This window comes from Peromyscus eremicus, chromosome 9 (genome assembly GCF_949786415.1).
Source record: "Peromyscus eremicus chromosome 9, PerEre_H2_v1, whole genome shotgun sequence".
Lineage (NCBI taxonomy): Eukaryota > Metazoa > Chordata > Mammalia > Rodentia > Cricetidae > Peromyscus > Peromyscus eremicus.
In genome coordinates, this window is record NC_081425.1 from 54,877,942 (window position 1) to 54,899,852 (window position 21,911).

Genomic DNA, 21,911 nt, shown 5'->3' on the forward strand with positions numbered 1-21,911 from the left:
GAGTTGAGCCACAGCTGTGTGGTGATAGTAATAATGGCCTCTTTTACTTTAATAGCTGTTGGAAGATGAGTAACCAAGAATAGTGTGGATTAATCACACTTAGATTTTTACTTAATAAGATTAGGAGTAATAGGGTGAGCAAGCATAAGAAATAAATATTAGATTGACTTTGAAGAAAAAATGGAAGTTGAGGAAGGAAAGTTGGGATAATGTTAGGGTCTACAGATTTTAAAGATTATTAAATCTGTGGAAAGTTGCAATTAAGTAAAAAGAGGGGATAAGGATGAAAGAAAGAAGTGATGCAGGGATAAGAGAGAGAGTATATGAGAGGTGGCTGATATCTCTCTGTGTGTAATATATTACTGCAGCTTTAATTTGTACTATTTATTGCTGGTGCATTGAGGTTGAGAGACGAGCATAGTGTCACATACCTATAATCTGAGCACTTGGGAGACTTAACGTATTTAGTGAATTTTGGATATCATCTTTAGTAAACGGTTTTAAAAACTCCAGTAAGCTTTTGGGGCTGTCTTTTTTTTTTTTTTATGATTTATGGACTTTGTATACTTTACACAAGAACTCATCGTAAAGTACATTAGTTGACAGTGTGTCCCATGGTTTGGCTTGCCTTTTCTTTTACTAGATGATATATTTCTATAAATAGGCTATTAATATGAATCCAGTTGGAAATACTTTTCTGCCACAAGATCCTGGATGATACTCCCATGGTGACTTAGAGCTATGTTGTTTAGTGTGTAGCCACTGGTCATGTGGCCATTTGCAATTCAGTTTATTAAAGAATAGATAAGCCGGCGGGCGCGGTGGCGCATGCCTTTAATCCCAGCACTTGGGAGGCAGAGGCAGAGGCAGAGGGATATTTGTGAGTTCGAGGCCAGCCTGGTCTACAGAGTGAGGTCCAGGAAAGACACAAAGCTACACAGAGAAACCCTGTCTTGTAAACACCCCCCCCCCCAAAAAAAAAAAAAAAGAGAGAGAGAGAGAATAGATAAGCCAGCTCCCTGTAGTCGTGGTAGGGAAATGAAGAGAAAATACCATACGATAGTTAGGGCTGTGGTAATGAGGCTGCTGATATTCCCAAGGCCTCCACCTGAGACTCTTGGCACTATGCTCTCCAGCTACAATGGGATGCCATCTTAGAAATGCTGAAGTATGGAAGATGCAAAAATGGATGGGGGTTGGACTTTTCAGTGGTGAGTTGTTCACGCAAGTAACCGATAAACCCATCTTAAAAGCTGGAAAATGAATGAACGAATGAATGAACTAGCAAGACAGTAATCCCTTCCAAGAATTGTGGTGCGTGCCTGTAATCCAGCACAGGGGAGGCTGATAGGGGAGAATCACAGGTCTGAGGCAATCCTGGTTTATATAGCAAAACTGGAGTGAATGAAGGAGTGAGTGAATTTCCCTTTGATTATAGTAGCCATATTTTAGGTGTTCAGTATGTGGCCAGTGCTTCACATGTGGCAGGTAGAAAACAGAGTTGTCCTCGAATTATGGTTGCTCACTCACCTTTGTGTCTGTAATGTGTTTTTTGGCTTGAGATAGGGGCCTGGTTGCCAGTGGATGCTGTACAGCAAGGCTCTCATGGTCAGAATCCAAGCCTGACCCCTCTGGCGTGTGTGCCTTGTTTGCGTCTCTCCTTGTCCCTGTTGAGTGTGGCTCTGCCTTCCTCGCTGTACTCAGTCTTGTTAGGACAGGTTCTTCTTCTCTTGTCTTGTCTCTCTTCTGTGGTCACTCTTCGGAATGTGCTGTGTGGAGTGAATCTAAGTAGGTCTTGGCGCTTCCCTCGGAAGCTCTTTCTGTGTGGCTTGTTGTGCACTTCTGAGCCCCCTTTTCTGCCCCAAGCATCCCCTTTATTCATTCTTCTGGCTGCTACTGTTGAGGATTAACCACCTGTACATTTGTTACAGAAGATTTCACACAAATAGAGCATCTGATGAAGAATAGATTTCTTGTGATCAAAGGCAAACTAAGAAAAAGGCGATGTGAAAAGAAAGGCAATGGAAGAAAATCCAAGCGTAATACATTTTAGAATGCATCATAATTCTCTGTGATACAGGAGAGCTGATTTTTTTTTTGTTGTTGTTGCTGTTTTAGTGAAACCCAGAAAGCCTTTTTCTGACTTTGATCTGTGTTGAAGATGTAAGACTCTCTTATTTTTCATACTTGTTCACTATCATTAGAGAACACTGCTGCCATGGTCACTTAATCTAAGCACAGGTTCTTATGTTGGAGGAAAGGTCAGGACTGGCTGCAAGCTCATTTCTGTAGTCTGAGATATCTTTTTGTTAGTGCTAGGCCATTTTGTCTGTTAACCATGTTCTTCACTGCTCTTCTGTAGTGTAGTGGTGTGTGGCTTCTTTTAACTTTTAGATACAGTTTTCTCTGTGGGAAATTAGATACAGTTTTCTCTGTGGGAAATTGTGAGTTTGAGGCCAGCCTGGTCTACAGAGACTACCAGACTCCTCCTTGATTTTGTTTTGGGACCTTGTAATAGGTCATGTGTGAACCTTGTGTGATTCTTGAGGAGTCTGTAGGATGGTATTTTGGTTCTGTTTCTGAGAATTTTGATTTCATGGGTTTGCATTTTTTTATTAAATACAGTGTGTAGTTTCTCTTTATTCTATACACTGTACTTGAAGTGTGTATACTTGTGACACAGGATTCTGTTAACTCCCTTTTAAGCCTTAGTCATAGTACTATATACAATTGTTCCTTGTTTAAATAGGATATAAAAAAGGCTAAAACAGTATTCGTTATAGCAATTATAGTTCCATTTATTATTTCATGTGAGGCTGGTTGGATAAATTTAGGTGGAAGTTTGACATCATTCCTTCTAACGTGATACTTGAGTTTACAGAGTCCATGGTTTACCTTATGGAATTTGGCATATGAGTGTGGCAGTGGGACAAAGACTAAAATTGGCTTTCACATCAGCATACCCCCAAAATTGGGTATGTTATTGGTATGCTCTGCATTCTTAACATTGGCGGACCCACTCACTGATAATTGGTGTGTCCAAGAATAACTGACAGTTATAACAGTCCTGAGGACCCTGTTAGAAAAACAAACCAAAGTGTATGTTTCCAAGATAGTTGAACAGTTTTCTTCTGATGTGGATGGGGAACAGGTTACAGCTCTAAACGTTTCAATTGATAACTCAGTTTTCATTAAAACGATTAGGTCTATCTGTAAAATTACATTTTTATTTAAACTATTTTCCCAAGTTTCCAATAGTTCTTTTTTGAATAAGATTTTTCAACAGTATTTTTCATGAAAGTGTTTCTGATTGTTTGATTATAGTTTGTACTTGCTGAGGTACTGGTGTTAACTGAAGCTCTTCACAAGTACTGTTCATATTAATCCCTTCAGCTGAACCAGTATATTTCAGCAGACTGATACTAAGTAAGCATCAGTGTGCAAGGTTCCTGTGATCAGAGAACTCAGTAGAGTAAGCTGTGTAGCAGAGGTTCAGGCAGGCATCGTCAGGGTGCTGATACATACTTGATTGGTAGCAGAGTTCTCCCTAACAGTGTTCTCAGGATGGGTGATAAGGGTCACATGGTGTTGTTGGATTTATGAGAGCACCTTTCTTTTTTCTTTTTTTTTTTTTTGGTTTTTCGAGACAGGGTTTCTCTGTGTAGCTTTGCGCCTTTCCTGGAACTCACTCTGTAGCCCAGGCTGGCCTCGAACTCACAGAGATCCGCCTGGCTCTGCCTCCCGAGTGCTGGGATTAAAGGCGTGCGCCACCACCGCCCGGCTAGAGCACCTTTCTTAAGGGGTTTTCAATAGTAAAATACAGGAAGGAGGCTTCAGAACAGACAATACCAATCATCACGTTAGATAACAAAGCAGATAAAACGTGCTCCAGCCAGCTGTTTCTGAGCATTGTCTCCTTAATTTTTACATTTTGGATGGTATTCATTTTGTGGGTATTCAGATTTCTTTACAGTATAACCATGCTATTTAGTATGCAAGTTAATCAAGTTAGTCTGTATTTGTTCCACTATTTGCCTATTGAATGAATTTACTTATGAAGTGTTTCTTGTTTATTCTTTGTAAAGTTTTCTTGCTCCTTGAAGGACTTTAAATACAGAAAATGGTGTAATAACATGTAAGATAGAGCTGCCTGGTGGGCTCACCGACAATTCCAAAGTCTGTTGGAGTTGATTATGGTTAGATACATATTTCAACATAGTCCAAATATTTTCTTTTCTGTTGTAGAACAAAATCCAGTCTCATAGCAGAGGAGAATACAATGTTTACAGCACCTTCCAGAGCCATGAGCCAGAATTTGACTACTTGAAAAGCTTAGAAATAGAAGAGAAGATCAACAAAATTAGGTGGTTACCCCAGAAAAATGCTGCCCAGTTTTTATTGTCTACCAATGGTAAGTATGCATCTTCTGTTTTCAGGCACCCACGTGGGCACGTGTCCTGTAGAGGATACAGCCCCTTCCTTGTACAGAATGTAAAGTCTACTACTTTTGCTTCTTTTATTGTTGACTTGCAAGTCTCAGATTCTAGGGTACCAATTTCTATTTAGGCTGCTTTTATTTCTGCCTCCTTTAAGCCTTGTGGCCTTGGTCTGATCCAGAATACGGAGTTGACTGTTTCTTACCAGCAGACATAGAGACAGCAGTGTCTGTATTGCAGTACTGTTATGAATACATAGTAATGCGGTACCTTGGCATGCATGCAGAACCAGTATTCAGAAAATGTTCATTTCTAAACTGGGCACAGGATGGTTTCTGTGCCAGGATGATCTCTAGGAGAATATCCTTCTTTGACTTCCATTAGCATATCACTTTCTTCTCAACAAAGCCTCATGCTGGAAGAAGATTCTTATACTAACTGTACTTGTGTGCATGGAAAGTTGTTATTGAGGCTTAGAGCTGTGTGAGATGGAGGTCAAAATTTGAAGTCCTGTGTGACAAATTAGAGTTGAGTGATCCCCCCTTCCCCCAGTCACTGGGACCTTGAGATTAAAGAGATGAGATGAGCGTGGTACTTAGAGATCTGGGTGGCATAGTCTAGAAAAATTTAGATGAAAACTTTTTTGAGGCTGATAACATGGTAGCAGAAATCTCATGTTTTCTCATCTAACTATTAATAGAAGCAAATCTTAGCACTTACACCTTTCTGTTTGCAGATTGTAGACTCATGACTTCTTAGGGTAACAAACACAGTTGAATATAACTAGAGCCCTCTTCATCCACTCTATACCCTGTAGTCTGTTGCATTGAATTTTGGGATCCATATGCAGTCCATAAAATATTGACACTCCCAATTCCACGAATTTGCCTCCTCAGGGCCCTATTTTTCTCCCAATTACTTTTTTTTTTTTTTTTTTTTTACTCCCCATCTTCCTCTTTTTTCATACAAATAGTACTTTGTAAATATGAGGCAAGGGAGATAATGAGACAGTCTTACATTTTAGCCCAGGCTAGCCTTAGATTACCCAGGCAGACTGGGATTGCAAGCTTGGGCCACAAGACCTCATGGCAGTTCATATTTTTACTTTTTCTGAAGGGAGAGTACAGGCCTTCCAAGAGTTCAAGTAGAGACAGTAGTGTAATGAGGGCCAATCGGTGCTCAAGTCTCCCTTCTCTTCCTCATTGCAAATCATTAGTTATCATTCACTTATGTATGTCCAGATGCAGCTTCTGTAGACTGCCTTGTCTTGCTCTTTTCTAGCAAAAGTGTCACCAAATAAGCGTTGCCTTTGTTTGGCTTTGAGATGGGGGTTATAGGTATAAGTCAGTGCCCAACTGTGATGAGCCTTAATTTAGGCACTGAGCACTTGGGGGCTGTTTGCGAGGTGAGGCTACTAGAAATTCCCATGAATTTCTAGGCCAGGGGTCTATAAGTCTGTAGTCTTTATCTGTAGACAGTAGATAATACCTCTCAACACTGGTATTTGAAAATACTGACTACTTTTACATATTATTTAAGGGCCTTGTCTTAGTCACTGTTCTGCTGCCGTGAAGAGATGCCAAGACCAAGGCAACTTTTACAAAAGAAAGCATTTAATTGGGGTTTGCTTACAGTTTCAGAGGGTTAGTCTGTTATTATTGTGGGAACCATGACGGCAGGTATGGTATGGTGCCAGAAAAGTATTTGAGAACTACATCCCGATCTGCAAGCTGGGATTTGGGGTGGGGGTGGAGGAGAAACTGAAAATGAGCAAAGCCCACCCCCCAAAAAAAGAACTTCAAAGCCCACCCCCCAGTGACACACCTCTTCCAATGAGGCCACACCTCCTAATCCTTTCAAATACTGCCATTTCCTGGTGACTAAGCATTCAAATAAATGAGCCTATGGGGGCCATGATTATTCAAACCACTATAGGCCTGATAGAACAGATTGCAGTTTTTTTGTTGTTATTGCTGATTTCTAAATAAGACAGAACTAAGTGATACCTCAGGGAGTTATGTGTATGTATTTGAAAATAGGGTTCAATATGACAGTATTAAAAAAAGGTCAGCATTTTATGGGCTGGAGAGATGGCTCTGTGGTTAAGAGCACTGACTGCTCTTCCAGAGGACCTGGGTTCAACTCCCAGCATCCACATGGCAGCTTACAACTATCTGTAACTCCAGTTCCAGGGGATCTGGTACCGTCACACAGACATGCAGAAAAAAAAAACATGCACATAAAATAAAAATAAAGTTTTTTTAAAAAAAGGTCAGCATTTTATAAGCTGTTGTATCTGAGTATGAAGGGAGGATAGAGGAGGTATAGGAAGAGTAGGACTTGAGCTACCCCAACACTTTGAGGGAGAGAAAACATTTGGGAAATGTCAGCATCTATAGTATGGTCCTTGTTAACTGTGAGATACAGCATCATAGCCCTCCCCCAACATTGGTCTTTATACCAATAAAAAGATAGATATTACTTGGGATAACTGCATCAAGTCTATGTTCTTTGAGTGTTCTTTAAAAACAAACAAAATCCTTGGGTCGGTCGGTCGGAAAGATGGTTTACTGGTTAAGAGCCCTCAAGTTTGGTTTCTAGCACTCATAGCCTATCTAACTCCAGTCCCAGGGGATCCAACACCCTCTTCTGGAGTCTGTGGGTACCAGGAATATACATGGTTCACATAATATGCATGTAGACAAAATCCATACACATAAAATTAAGTGCAAATTTAAAAACAAAAAACTTCATTTGCCTCTCCCTGCGTCTTGGTAATTCTTCTACACCCAGGACACCCGATTACCATGTTGAACATGAGCCCCTAGTAAATAGGTTGTTCTCAAAGCTTTTGGCAAGAAATTTTAAAACACACATAAAGCTGCATTTCCACAAAACAAACTTTGCCTCATGGTTTTCCTTACCCTCTGCTTGTAGCAGGAGAATTACAGAGACCTTTGGATTGGTGGAACACTTTTGTTATTTGTTGGCAGTTTAGGGAAATAGCAGAGTAGACATTTCAGAAAGAAGAGAGCTTGAGAAATGAATGGTCATTTCCAGCAAGGTATAAAATCACACTCCATTGTGTGGTTCTGTGGAGTTGGTCATTCTGACATAATACCTGCTATGGGGCAGAAACGCTAGGTAAAATGCATTTTTATGGGATGATTTGTTTCCTGTCTGACTGCTCCCCAAAGCACTACACTGAGATCATGTAGCTGTCCTAGTACTTCAATATTATGTATTTTATCACTGAAACAAAAATTTTTGTTTTAATTCTTGAGCCACAAGCTTCACAGTTAAGAAAATATGCCTAAAAAGAATATCCAAGTTTTTCAAGATGGTTTGTTTGCTTTAGAGGGCTTTTTGTTGTTTTGTTTTCTCTTGTAAATGTAAAAAAAAAAAAACATTAACTAATTCATCCCATCTGAAAGTTTGGTAAGTATGTTGTGGTTTCCTATCGGGACTTTTTACATGGTTGATGAGTTTCAGTAGGCGGAAGACAGCTGAGGTGGTGGGGCACCTGTCATCCTCATCAACCTCGGAAGGAGATTTCTAAGCAGATGTTTACATCTTCTGAAGGCCAAAAAAAAAAAAGAAAAATAGGCTTATGGCTCGTATCTGAGCATGTATTTCTTAATCATCTTTTTATAAACTAAATAGTGCACAGGAAGCACATAACTCAGCTACAAGAGAATTACAAACAAGATCTACACTAGAGCTTAGAAGTAGATCGTAAGTCACCAAAGCTAGCAGTTTTTACGTTTCCATTTCATCTTTTTTTTTTGGTTTTTTTTTTTTTTGGTTTTTTGAGACAGGGTTTCTCTGTGTAGCTTTGCACCGTAGACCAGGCTGGCCTCGAACTCACAAAGATCCACCTGCCTCTGCCTCCCGAGTGCTGGGATTAAAGGCATGCGCCACCACCGCCCAGCCCATTTCATCTTGTATCAAGTGTTGTAAGCAGGCAGTGGAAATGGCCACACTGTCACTGATGTCTCCCTTGTAGCAGTTGTTTTGTTCCACTTGTAAACTGGCTTCCAAGCTATTTAAAACTAGGATATTCAATTTTGCGTGTGTAAGAACATTAGAGATGTCTTGCTTTTGGAAAAAAATACCATTTTAGAACTATAACTAAATATAATCATACAGGAATCCATAGTAAATAATTACAAATAACACATGGGTAGATTTTATTTTCAAAGAATCATGTGAGCACGTGTGCAACTGCAGTGGAGAAGCCTGGCAGCATCAGCCACCAACCATAAGTTATGCTGACAGAGTCTGTACCCTTGTATAATAAGCTTAGAGATCACTTCACCATTGTGTTCTCCAAAGAGGAACATTCAGAAACCACTGCTCACAGCTATCTAGATAAAGACAAATGATCAAAGTCTGAGAGGCAGATTTAAAGACTGAGGAGGCTTGATGACTAAATGCTGTGGTATTTGGATCCTGGGACAGAAAAAGGGTGTTAGTAGGAAACTTACTTAAATCTCAGGGATACCTTAGTTTTACTAGTATTATACATGGTTTTGACAAGTATGTCATTGTTGCTTAAGATGTTGACATTAGAGAGACTAGGTAAAATGTATATGAGAGTACACCTATCTTTGAATCTTTCTGTAATTCTAAACTTATTCCAAGGTTTTATTTATATATAGATATAGATATAGATATATAGATATAAATTTTAAGTGGGCTATTGTATAATCCCTTATAGGGATTTTTGTCTTGAAGGGGTTAAGGATTTACACACACACACAAACACACGGCAGAGTTTCTCTGTGTAGCAGCTCCGGCTGTCCTGGAACTTTGATTTGTAGACCAGACTGGCCTCGAACTCACAAAGATAGGCCTTCCTCTGCCTCCTAAATGCTGGGATTACAGGCATGTGCCACCATCGCCCAGTGAGGATTTACTTTTAAACACTGTTTTTCAGGTCCCTGTTTTGTATTTAGGGAATCACTGATCCAAGAGGAGAAAGGGCAAATTCATCATCCTATGCTATCAAGGATTCTGGTCTTCCAATAAGATATATTGGGATGGGATCCAAGGAGCTGGGCCTTGCCAGTTGAACTCAGTAATAGGAAGTGCTGAGTCCATTGAGTATTTTCTACCTTTAACATTGAATGCTGGGCAAGTGTGCACACACATGCTTGTGCACATAGACATGTGATTATACATATACATTTACTTTTGAAAGTTGGAAACCTTAATTAGACTTGATGATGAAAAAGCACATGAATTCTTTTTGTTGTTGTTAAGTGTAGCCTGTGGGGGGGGCACTCTTAATCCCAGCACCTGAGCTGTCTAAGAGTTCTAGGGAAGCCTGGTTTACAGAGTGAAACCCTGTCTACAAACAAACAAAACAAAAAGGCTGCTATGATTGCCTGTGCCTTTAACTCCAGCATTTGGAAGACAAAAGATAGGAAGATCTTTGTGAGTTTGAAGCTGGCCTGGTCTGTATAGCAAGTTCTAGGATAGTCAGGGCTACCCACTTGAAACCTTGTCGAAAGAAAGGGTGGGGGGAGTAAAAATTCCTTTACGTGAATTATTATATGGCATACTTAAAAGATTTTAAAATAGCTTTTCTATCAATTATTTTTTCCTGCCATTTTTTTAAGACTTTCTTCATTCTTTCCCCAGATAAAACAATAAAATTATGGAAAATCAGTGAAAGAGACAAAAGACCAGAAGGTTATAACTTGAAAGAGGAAGATGGAAGGTATAGAGATCCTACTACAGTCACTACATTACGGGTAAGCACTACAGCAGGGCAAAGGAAGGTGGATCTCTGAATTTGAGGCCAGCCTGGTCTTCATAGTATGTGTTCCAGGACAGTCAGGGCTGGAAAGAAAGAAAACTGTTTCTAATTAGATTTTTGTCAGTATTTGTGTAGCCTGGCTACCAAGCAGATGCCATTAGGGCTCTGTTCTCAGCCCCACGGGTGGACAGGTCTTTATGGGACACTGTCTCTTTCTCATTGAAACAGAAAAAATAGCTCTGGAGAAGACTCAACTGCTGCCGGGGACAGAGCTGGACAGCACATAGACTGTTTCATACTATTCTATCTCTGGTTTTGGCTTTCAGAGTTGGAATCTTAGTTGTTACAATCTAAGCTTCTTTGGAGCTCAGAAAGTAGAAATGGACAGAGTCTTACAATTTATACTAAAGATGCTAAGAATAAGAAACTGGGTTTTTTTTTTTTTAGCTTTGTTAATTCAAACCATAAACATGTACTATTTTTATACCATAACTGTGATTTGTAAGCTAGTATTGTTTCTTCCTGAAGAAGAAGGTAGTTGTTCAGATTATTTTTCTTTCTCCCATTTTGGTGCTTAAACAGAACCAACATCAGTGGCTTTAAAAAAAAAACCTCATTCTTAATTCTCCTACGTTTTGTATTCTCAAAAGTGGAATAATGGTCTTGTGAATCTGCATTTTCATTTTTGTTGACAGGTGCCAGTATTTAGGCCCATGGATCTAATGGTGGAGGCCAGTCCACGGAGAATATTTGCCAATGCTCATACCTACCACATCAACTCAATTTCTATCAATAGTGATTACGAAACCTACTTATCAGCGGATGATTTGCGGATTAATCTCTGGCATCTGGAAATTACAGACAGGAGTTTTAGTATCCATTTGATTTGTTTAATATGGTGTTTGGTAAAGAAATATTGTGTCTATATTAGATTTATCTTCTCTCTCCATGTATCCGAGTCCTTTGCTTTGTAATGTCTTTCTATCTTTGTGTCATCTCCCCACTAAGTAATTAAAACTGAGAAAAAGTTAGCATAATGAGAAAATAAAAATAAGTATCATATGAGCTAATCCCAAAATAGAATCTATGGAGTTCTAGGGAATTTCTTTTGTGCCTAAGAAAATTGAAATCAAGTGTTTTGCTGTATTTTTAATATATTTAAGATTTTAATTACAAAAATATTCTCATTAACGTTGGAACATGAAACTGGTTTAAAGATTTATTACTGCCTGTGTGTAATAGTGCTGTCTTAACAATCCTAGCATTGAGTGGGCTGAGGCTGGATGAACAAGAGTTCCAGGCCAGCATAAGCTCGCGCGTGCTCTCTCTCTCGCGTGCTCTCTCTCTCGCGCTCGCGTGCTCTCTCTCGCGTGCTCTCTCTCTCTCTCTCTCTCTCTCTCTCTCTCTCTCTCTCTCTCTCTGTGTATATATATATAAAGACTCAATAAAAAAGAAGAAAAAACAAACACATTTTAACATTTCTGGGGTTTGCTCATAAAAAGGGGTAGAGTGTCATTAAGAAGAAATAGTTATTTGTCCTTTTCTGAGTGGAGATTCCTTAATGAAATGCTGTCTAGATATTGTGGATATCAAGCCTGCCAATATGGAAGAGCTCACAGAAGTGATTACAGCAGCAGAATTCCATCCCAACAGCTGTAACACATTCGTGTACAGCAGCAGTAAAGGAACTATTCGGTTATGTGACATGAGGGCATCTGCGCTCTGTGACAGGCATTCTAAATGTAAGTCTGTTTCTGCCCTGTCTTTAAAGTGGTCTACTCAGACTCAACCTGGCCTGTGTGCCTGTGGGTAACTGCCCAACACCATCTGAGTCTTTGCTTATTCCACAGGAAGCACTTGGGGTGGGAGTGTCTGTCTGGTGGGGATGGAGGTGTGGTTGAGTCTTCTCTTCCTTTCTTATCCTTCCTTCCTTAACCTTTTGAACTTACTATAAGCCCCTATCCCCTCACGAAAGATTCTCTTATCCTTATAAAATATTGGGGAAACACTGGCATTAAAATGGGTGAGGCTGGAGAGAAGGCTCATCAGTTTAAGAGCATGGCAGCTCAAAACTGTGAATGTGTGGCTCTAGTTCCAGGGAATTTGACACCTTTTTCTGGCCTCCTTAGACACTGCACACACATAGTACACTTACATACGTGAGCATATATATATATACATCATACATCTAAAATAAAAGGATGAGGTTGTAAAATTATTTTCTTGCCTTTGGTTACATTAAAAAATTCAGATACATGCCAGTTAACAAAATCCTTATATGGGGGGGGGGGCAGCTGGAGATTTGGATGGGTAGGATGGGGGAATTTCCAGAGTACCAATAATAGAGGCAGATAGAGAGGCAGATGGTGCACTAATGTAAAAAGTCCCGTGTGAATCCTGTGCAAATCAGACCCTGCATTAGCAGGGCTCTGCACTTCGTAGTCATCATTTTTCTGAAAAGATTTTGTGAGGAAACATGTTTCTAAGGCTGGCAAAATGTTTTATTTTTTTCTGGATCAGTCTGTGATTTTTTTTTCCCCCTCACTTAAATGGTTATTTTAGAAAATATTAAACTTTTCTCCTTTGTTTTCAGTGTTTGAAGAGCCTGAAGATCCCAGCAACAGGTCATTTTTTTCTGAAATCATCTCCTCTATTTCTGATGTAAAATTCAGCCATAGTGGCCGCTATATGATGACTAGAGACTATTTGTCAGTCAAAATTTGGGACTTGAATATGGAAAACAGGCCTGTGGAGACATACCAGGTATTTGCAGTGTGTTTCTTTTGAAGGGTGTATACTTGTGGACAGTGTATAGAGGTGCTTCCTGGAGGGTGTTGAGAATGATCCATTTCCCTCAGAGAGCCATGAATGTATTACTGTTGCCTGTGTAAAGTGTATGTTGTCTGTTCAGGATTGCAGGTAAACTTAATTTTGTTAACTCACATGGTTTAATGTTGGCTACTTGGTATGCTGCTTTGTACATGGACGTGAGAAGTGTGGGCAGCACTCTCAGCAGATAGACAGCGTAGAATATAGTGAACCAGGGCTTAAATTTGATCCGCCAATTGTATGACTCATCTACCCTTTGGCTAATCGTTTCTAGTTTAAAATGGCAAAAATTCTCAGCTGATGGTTTTAGGAGTTACCTCTTCAGTGCAGAATGTAAGTTCAGTATTCTCTCCATGTCAGATAGCTACTATCCTTGACCCAAGTGAGACTGAGGTTCGCAGTGCAGCACAAGCCAGCCCAGCAGAGCCTGTGGACCAGGGTGTGGAAAGCGGTGCTGTGGAACAGCCTTAGGAAATGCATGGCACTTAACAAAATTAGGACAAACACACAGCCCTCAAGAATCTAACTTTTCAGCTGGGTGGTGGCAGTGCACACCTTTAATCCCAGCACTCAGGAGGCACAGTGGATCTCTGTGAATTCTAACTTTTCAAATTTCAAAATAAATGTTATATTGAAACAAAATCAAAGAGTGAAATAGTGTTTTGTTTTCAAAGTATTGGCAATATCCAGGAGAGCTACATCTTCTAGCAGCTGTCTTCCCTATGCATGACACTGAGACCCTAGCTTCATAGTCTGCTCTTGTTTGGGGAGAGGTCCTGCACCATTGTGAATGCTGGATTTGGTGCCTACCTTACATGTTACTTGACTTGCTATTCTGCCTGTAGAATTGAATTATCTATTGAGGAAGACACCACATTATGGCAGAGCGTCTTGCTGGCCCCTGTGAGACTGGGAGGCTATTTCTGATGTCTGCTTTTCTTTCCACCAATCCTGTCCTAATTCTGTATCAGTTGCAATTTCTGAGTGTTAGAAATTTTTACTTAATGTCATAGACTTGGCTGGAATCTGTCAGTACTTACATCAAGTAAAGTGAATATTTACAATGAGCTTGCTTATGCACACATAAATCCCAGAACTCTGGAACGTGAGGCAGGGGGTTGTTATAGAGTCCCCAAGTTTGAGACCAACCTGGGCAGCATAAGTAAATAGACAAGTAGAAGGTGCCTACTGGTGGCTGTCACTTTTTAAGGTTCTCATTCAGCAAAAGGAAATGGCTGACGACTGACACTTCTTTTTTCTCTGATCTCAGCAAAAACTGGATGTAGCTAGAGTTTTTCTCTCTGGATCCTGCCAAGCCCCGGCATTCCCATAGCCCACTTATAAAATAAACATACAGATGTTTATATTATTTATAAACTGTATGGCCACAGCAGGCTTCTTGTTATCTAGTTCTTATATCTTAAATTAACCCATATCTATTAGTCTATCAGTTGCCATGTGGCTCGTGGCTTACCGGTACCTTACATCTCACTTTTCATGGCGGCAGCTTGCAGCGTCTCCCTTCCTCAGCCTTCCACTTCCCAGACTCTTCTCTCTGTTTGTCCCGCCTATGCTGTACTTCCTGCTGGCTACTGGCCAGTCAGCGTTTTATTTATTCACAACATACAGAAAGACATCCCACAACAACTGGGAAATGCCTATAAGCACTGTCTGTGTAGAAATGTCCCATGCTTCTTTTAAAGAATAGATTTACTTATTTTCTAGTTTATCCAACTTAATTTCCAAAATTACCCTTTTTTTGAAGTATTAGTAAATGTAGAATTACACCTCAAAAAGAGATACATCTTTGTTGGCTTTTTATATTGAATAAATAATAGGAAGCGACACTCAAATATTTTACTATACTTTGTATGTGAGTGTGGTGTGTGCATGCGTAGCACACGTGGGAGAATAGCTTTCAGGATTCAGTTCTCTCTAATGTGCTTATCTTGGGAATCAAACTCAGGCTTGGTGGCAAGTATATTTACCCACCAAGCCATTTCATAGCCCACTATTGAATTTTCAAATGATGTGGGTAAATGAGAGTGAGAAGATGGGGACAGACAGCTGAGAGACATTAGTTTGTCACTAAGCCAAAGCCTTGCCATGTTGTATATTTAGTTTAAAATAATAGACCAAAGTTAAATTTGTGCTCAGAAAATGGTACTTAAAGGAAAGGAAGCAACATTCTTTTTTTGTTTGTTTTTTTGAGACAGGGTTTCTCTGTAGTTTTGGAGCCTGTCCTGGAACTTGACTCTTATACCAGGCTGGCCTCGAACTCACGAGAGCCACCTGCTTCTGCTTCCTGAGTGCTGGGATTAAAGGCATGCGCCACCACGGCTGCAACATTCTTATCAGCAGTAATGACTGAGTGCGAAGTGAAAATTAAATTCTGTTGCAACATTCTTTTGTTAGTCTGTTATCTGCCATCTTCAAATACCTTCTGGCTTATATGTCTCAGTTCCTGTTTTGTTAATGTGAAGAGACACCATGACCAAGGCAATTTATAAAAGAAAACATGTAAGATGGGTGGTGGTGGGTACAGGCCTTTAACTTGGGAGGCAGGGACAGATGGATCTGAGTTTGAGGGCAGCCAGTGCTATACAGAGAAACCCTGTCTCTGGGAGGAAAGATGGGGAGCATTTAAGGGGAGGCTTTCTTAAGAGTTTCATCATGGTGGGGAATGTAAGCAGCAAGCAGGCAGGCATAGTGGTGGAAGAGTAGCTGAGAGCTTACATCTGATTCACAGGCAGGAGGCAGAGGTAGACTGGACCTGGCTTGGGCTTTTTAAACCTGAAAGCCCACCCCCAGTGACCACCTCTTCCAAAATGCAACACTACCCAATCTTTCCTAAATAGATTACCAACTGTGGACCAAACATTCAGCTATATGAACCTATGGAGGGGTGTGCATTCTTATTTGAATAATCAGATATTTTAGTTAGACTTGTCAGGGTACATTGAAATGCCCAGAAAGGTGGTTTTCCTCAGTTGTGCCTAAAGGACTAGGAGAAGTAAGATTAGAGGGTGTGTGATTCTGGATACACACTCTTTTTTTTTTTTTTTTTTTAAATGCCGAATGCTATTTATTGAAGGAGGGAGGAGGTCTTAAATACAGGCTTACAGCACAATGGGAGAACCCCGGAGGGCAGAAGTTCGCTACCGCTGTTGTACAATCTTGCATCTAAGCTGTTAACCCCCGTTATGCAGGATACACAGACAAGGAACCTCCCTTAAGCATTCAGGAGGGAATTAGCATAGGGAGGATATCAAGGTCAAGGTCAGCAAGCAAGGCAACAGTTACCCAAAACGGAGGCCAGGGCCCTACAGGTCCCCCTTTTACTAAAAAATGAGCTTCTGACTTAGGTTGCGTGGGAAGTCAGCAGGTCACCTTACCCATCATGGAGACGCTTGCCTAGGCCATACAGGCACTCTGTCTTAGGTTGGTGAGCGCCCCCCAGGCATTACCCGTCTCTGAATACTCATTATCATACAGGCTCAATCGTGTGCATACACACTCTTTAAATGGGTTTTTGGTTATTTTCCTGTTTTGAGAGGAAAATAAACTGAAATAAACTGAGTATATGTTTTCTCCTCAGGTACATGAATACCTCAGAAGTAAACTTTGTTCGCTGTATGAAAATGACTGCATATTTGACAAATTTGAATGTTGTTGGAATGGGTCTGACAGGTAAGGAAAGAAACTTGCTATTTCATCCCTCTTGTCACACTAGGTAAAAATATGACTATGATTTTTTTTTTTTTTTTTTTTTTTTTTTTTGACAGAAGTTAGGCGTCATTCATTTTTCTTCCAGGTACTTGTGAAATAAACCTAGTAATAACAGAGCTATAGTGACAAAACCAAAGCATTGACTTTCGAAGTAAAAGCAGAGCATAAGAGATCTATAACAAGAAGTTATAGGTCTTTAAATTATCATTTTAAAATCTTGCCCCCTCTTTTTATGAGTCCCATTAATGACATTGCTAGCCAAGTACAATATGTGTTTGCAGTTCCACGTACTTGGGCAGCTGAAGCAGGAGGAGTATTTGAGCTCAGGAGTCTGATGACGACCTGAGTAGCACAGACCATGTTTCCAGAAACATTGAAAACATCAATCACAACTCTGATGTGCCAGCAGTTAGTTAAAGTGGTGGGTTTGTATGACTGTCTCTGCTGTTTGGAGAACTGTTTTGTAGCAGGGACTGATGCAGTGCTGTACTTGAGTGCCTGTTAGCACTACACTCATGGAGGCTGCAGCTAAGAGCACTGGCTACTCTTCCAGAGCAATGGGTTCAGTTCCCAGCATCCAAGTGGCAGCTCACAACTGTCTGTAACTCACATTCCAGGGCATCTTCACATGCACATCAAATAAAATAAACCAATCACTTTGCAGAAGCAGTCATTTATATGTTATTGTAAGCACTTACTGCTTACTGTATTCTGATAAAAACAAAGCATAGTTTTGAAGTTACTTCAGGCTATATCTAAAGCAGTTACAGGTACTTTATTTGGTAGTAATTGAATTTAAAAAGCTTGATGAGATTCAGATTTCTTGATGTTAGCCATTATAGAGAGCCCTGGAACTTGAGATGCTTGTTTTTTTATCTGGCTTTTAAGTTATAGTTACCTGAGTTTCACATGAGACTCAATAATGGGCTGATTACCTACTCAGATACCTGCTGTAGGGTAAGCGCCTATGATGTCATTACTAAATGTGAGGCAGAGAGGACAGATGTGAAGAGAACATACTGGTGTGTAGGTGGGCGTCTGTACAGCCAGTTTCCCCATGGCTGGGAACTGTGTGGTTAGCAGTTCTCAGTTCCCTTCCATCGTCAAGGAAGTGATTTTCAAATTCAGAATACGTTCTGAGGGCAGGCAGGGTGAGGGACACAGCAAATAGGCTTCCAAGCCCAACAACCTGAGTTGGATTTCTCGACCCACAGTAGAAGGAAGAACCAGCCCCTGAAGGTTGTCTTCTGACCTCCGCTTGTCTCTCTCACACACACACAATCATAAAAAAGATTTCTGGAATAATTCCTTTCAAATTATATGTTGAAAAATTATTTTTCAAACTCTTCTAATTGTTTATCTTAATTTTATGTGTATAAATGTTTGCCTGCATGTATGTGTAGTATGTTTGTGCCTGGTGCCTGTAGAGGCCAAAAAAGAGGATTGGATCTTCTGGAACTGGAGTAACAGATGGTCGTGAGCCGCCGTGGGTTGCTGGGAACAGAAACCTGGGCCTTTGTAAAAACAGAAAGTGTTGTTAACCACTAAACCCTCTCAGCCCCCACACCACTTCCTAAAGGATAGAGACCCCATCTGCCACAGCTCCGGCTTCAAAGCCAGCTTTGGTCAGTGCTGTCCAGAACTCAGTGAACCCGCAGGTGGTCTCAATCCCTTCATGGCAGGGAGAACCCTGCTCTTGTCCTAAAGTGACATGGTGTCATAATTTGTTTATTCTAAAAGAGTTCTTCAATCCTTTCTTGTCTTTCATAACCTGAGAATTTTCTGTTACAAAATAAGTTATTTTATAGATGGTTTCTCAGTGTGGTTTTATAGATGGTTTTTCATTGCATTTCCTCATTGAATATAGGTTCTGTACAAACTTTACAAACCTGGATCTGGGGCACCACCAGATTAATTTATGGAATCGTTTTTTAAAGAAACAGTTTTGTTGTCAGATATGCACCATCCTGAATTGGATTTTTATTGTCAGTAGTTCTTTGAGGGACTGACATTCTGAATAGCTCAGAATCCTTTGTGACACCCCATGTATTAGCTGACCAGTCCCTAGTTTGCCTTGTGCATAGACATTATAGAGACTCTGTGACTCAAGAAGAAAGGTGGGTAAACTCAAAGGTTTCAGATGTCAAAATCTGCTTTCGAAGATATTTAGTAAGTTGAGCAAGTGGCTAGTTAAGGTGTGTTTGGAAAATAGGTCTCCTGACACACAACCCGAAACCACAGCATTTAGGACAAAAGGTCATACTACATAGTGAGTTTTGAGAGCATCATGGGCTGCATGAGAATTTTAAAAAAAAAAGTTGTTTTGTGTTACAGGTACAGTAATTTTTTTTGTTAATGAAGGTATTATGTTATTTCCTTGAGTAAGTCTATTGTAAGCTAATGTCATAATTGTCGTATTGTAAGATAATGTCATAAAACATTATCTGAACTAGAGATGGTAAATACATGCCTATAATCCCTATACTAGAAATATTGAGGCAGGAGGGTTATGATTCTGAGGCCAATCTGGGCTGTATAATGAGACCTCATCTCAAAAAAAAAGATTATCTGGGCAAGTAAAATAGGTCATAATTTACATCATGAAACATAGCAACAACGTTTTTTTTCTTCCTCCCCATTTTAGAGGAGGTTAGAATGAACTCCATAGGTTGCTACTTCTAGAAGCTCCCTAGTTTGGTTGGTTACATGGCCTACAGTTGCAAAAATTACTCAATGAAGGTAATTCATACCAAGAAGAGAAATGTACTTGGGTGCTATCAGCTTTGTTTAGTTTTGTAAATTTGTGGGGTTTTTTTTGGGGGGGGGGAGGATTCGAGTGTTTTGTTTTGGTATCAATAGCCTCTATGTCTTAATTCAAATAAGCTTAAAAAAGTTGCTTCCTGCAGAGTGCTAGGCCAGGTTGGTCACTGAATTGTTACAGTAAACAGTCTCTCGTTAACAGTTTGATTGGGTGTTCTACCTTTACAGTGTTGTCATGACTGGATCCTACAATAATTTCTTCAGAATGTTCGACAGGAACACAAAGCGAGATATAACTCTAGAAGCATCACGGGAAAACAATAAGCCTCGCACGGTTTTGAAGCCACGCAAAGTCTGTGCAAGCGGCAAGCGAAAGAAAGATGAAATAAGTGTTGACAGCCTAGACTTCAACAAGAAAATCCTTCATACAGCCTGGCACCCCAAGGAGAACATCATTGCTGTAGCAACTACAAACAATCTGTACATATTTCAAGACAAAGTGAATTAGGCTGGCAATCCTAGCAGAGGAGCCACTTCCTGCTTAGTGAGATAGTTGAATCTAGCATTCATACCTATAAGAGAGCGGTCCATTGTGGCGCCCCTTTCCAGTGTTTGACAGTGTGCCATCCAACAACACATTTGATAGCCACATGGAGAAAGCTGTGTGGATGCATCCCGGGCTGTTCTCCATGTCTGCTAGCCATTAGGGAAGGGCAGGGCACTTTTAATTTAATGACTTCTTGCACCATCTTGCCTGATGGACTGGACTGGACTGTGTCAGCATTGATGTACTCCACTTTTTATGCCTTCCATTGTGATGACGTCAAACACAGTGAACGCCTTCAGTCATGCTATGGGATTTGTGTATCCTCATTACTGTATCATTTGTGGGGTACACCCCTCCTCTCTTTTTTAAATTAAATACAGCTCATTCTTACTGTGGCTTGTAGCATTCCTCCTGTCTGACCTCCTGGACTCTTCCCCTCCATCTCTTACCCTTGCCCTTTCCACCTGGTCTCGGTGGTGGCATATTAAAACGGAAGAACGAAAGCACACAAAATGAGTCAGTTTGGGGTCAGTGGTAATGGGGGTATATGTTGCGAACAAATGTTTTAATAACAGTTGGCTGTAATCACTCCTTGCCATGTCTGGCACTGAAAATAAGGAAAAAAAAACCTACTACTGAATAAAAGTGACAAAGAATGGAGAATCTGGTTTTCTTTTTCTTTTTCATCTACCTCTTTAAACCAATATTTTGTGTCATATTCTTGGGTGCAATGAAATGAAATGGGTTTCTATTGTCTCCTTGGTATTTTTATGAACTATTTTTAACAAGTGTTCTTTTCCATGGAGCCTCAGAGAGGCGTGGTTCTGTGCGCCCATGTGTTAAACGTATGTTATTGTTAAGGGTTCACAGTCTAAGATGCTAGAGGGCTCTGTGTTTGTGTCTGTACTTAATTCATCTGTTAATGAATTTGCTGTAAATGAGAACCACGGTTGTAGAGCTTCACTCTGGACTCTTCTTCCAGTGCTTAATTTCATTTTTGCCTTAGGAAATACCAAGTAGACGAGCTGACTTCTTGTTGTTCGAGCACAGCAGAGTGGAATTCCATCTGGAAGTAACTTGGTAGATGAAACCCCAGCTGCACTAAAGAGCTGTTTTGTTCTGATTGCTCTGGAATCAGGATGAATTTGTACTTTGCCATAGATACATCTTTTCTTTTGGTTTTCCAAAGGTACATTCGGGACAAGCTTTTAAAGGTACAGTGCTGCACGGACTGCAACAGCTGCATAAGCACCAGATGTGTGTTGACCCACATTGTCCCAGTGCCGAGGCCCTAGCCAAAGATGGAGAGTGCCCCAGTTAGCGTGGGACTGACCTTGGTCAGTCCTGCAGGAAGCTTTATGGAGAGAGAACGGACTTTATTTTTAAAAGATGAATGAGCAGGCATTTATATGAGAATGGTAGTATATTTTGGTTGAACAGGAATATAACAATGTTGAATTTAGAGGACTCTGCGTGCTTATATATTTCCACTGCCTATTGTTCTTCAGCAATGAAAAATGATTAACACCACCACAATTCCCTCTGCACTTACACAAATATGTCTTGTACGTTAACATTTTTAGCACACGGGGGAAATTTTATGTAATAAAGTTACTGTATCTTTTGGACTTAAATTTGAATTTGTATTTAAACAATGATGGTATGTCTGATTCTTAATGGCACTTTTACTAATTTATTTGGGGATCTTGGGTGCATTCCTAGTCTGTTATTTATTCCTTTGGCTTGCATAGTTGTCCATCCAGAAGGATCAGCTATTTTTGATTGGGTAACTTTCCAGATCTTTTGGGATGATGGTTTCTCTACAGTTTGGCTTTGAAACCATCAA

General features: G+C 40.2%; 1 protein-coding gene across 2 annotated transcripts in view; it reads left to right on the forward strand.

Moving 5' to 3' along the window:
- Ppp2r2a (protein phosphatase 2 regulatory subunit Balpha) overlaps nucleotides 1-21,699 on the forward strand; it is a 62,120-nt gene extending 40,421 nt beyond the window's left edge. For both annotated transcript variants that reach the window (XM_059273422.1, XM_059273421.1), the window contains exons 4-10: nucleotides 4,246-4,411; nucleotides 10,083-10,195; nucleotides 10,896-11,073; nucleotides 11,778-11,942; nucleotides 12,794-12,963; nucleotides 16,628-16,719; nucleotides 19,747-21,699. In XM_059273422.1, coding sequence (XP_059129405.1) covers nucleotides 4,246-4,411; nucleotides 10,083-10,195; nucleotides 10,896-11,073; nucleotides 11,778-11,942; nucleotides 12,794-12,963; nucleotides 16,628-16,719; nucleotides 19,747-20,026 — 1,164 coding nt within the window. In that variant the 3' untranslated portion in view covers nucleotides 20,027-21,699. The remainder of the gene's footprint in view (nucleotides 1-4,245; nucleotides 4,412-10,082; nucleotides 10,196-10,895; nucleotides 11,074-11,777; nucleotides 11,943-12,793; nucleotides 12,964-16,627; nucleotides 16,720-19,746) is intronic.
- The last annotated feature ends 212 nt before the right edge of the window (nucleotides 21,700-21,911 follow it).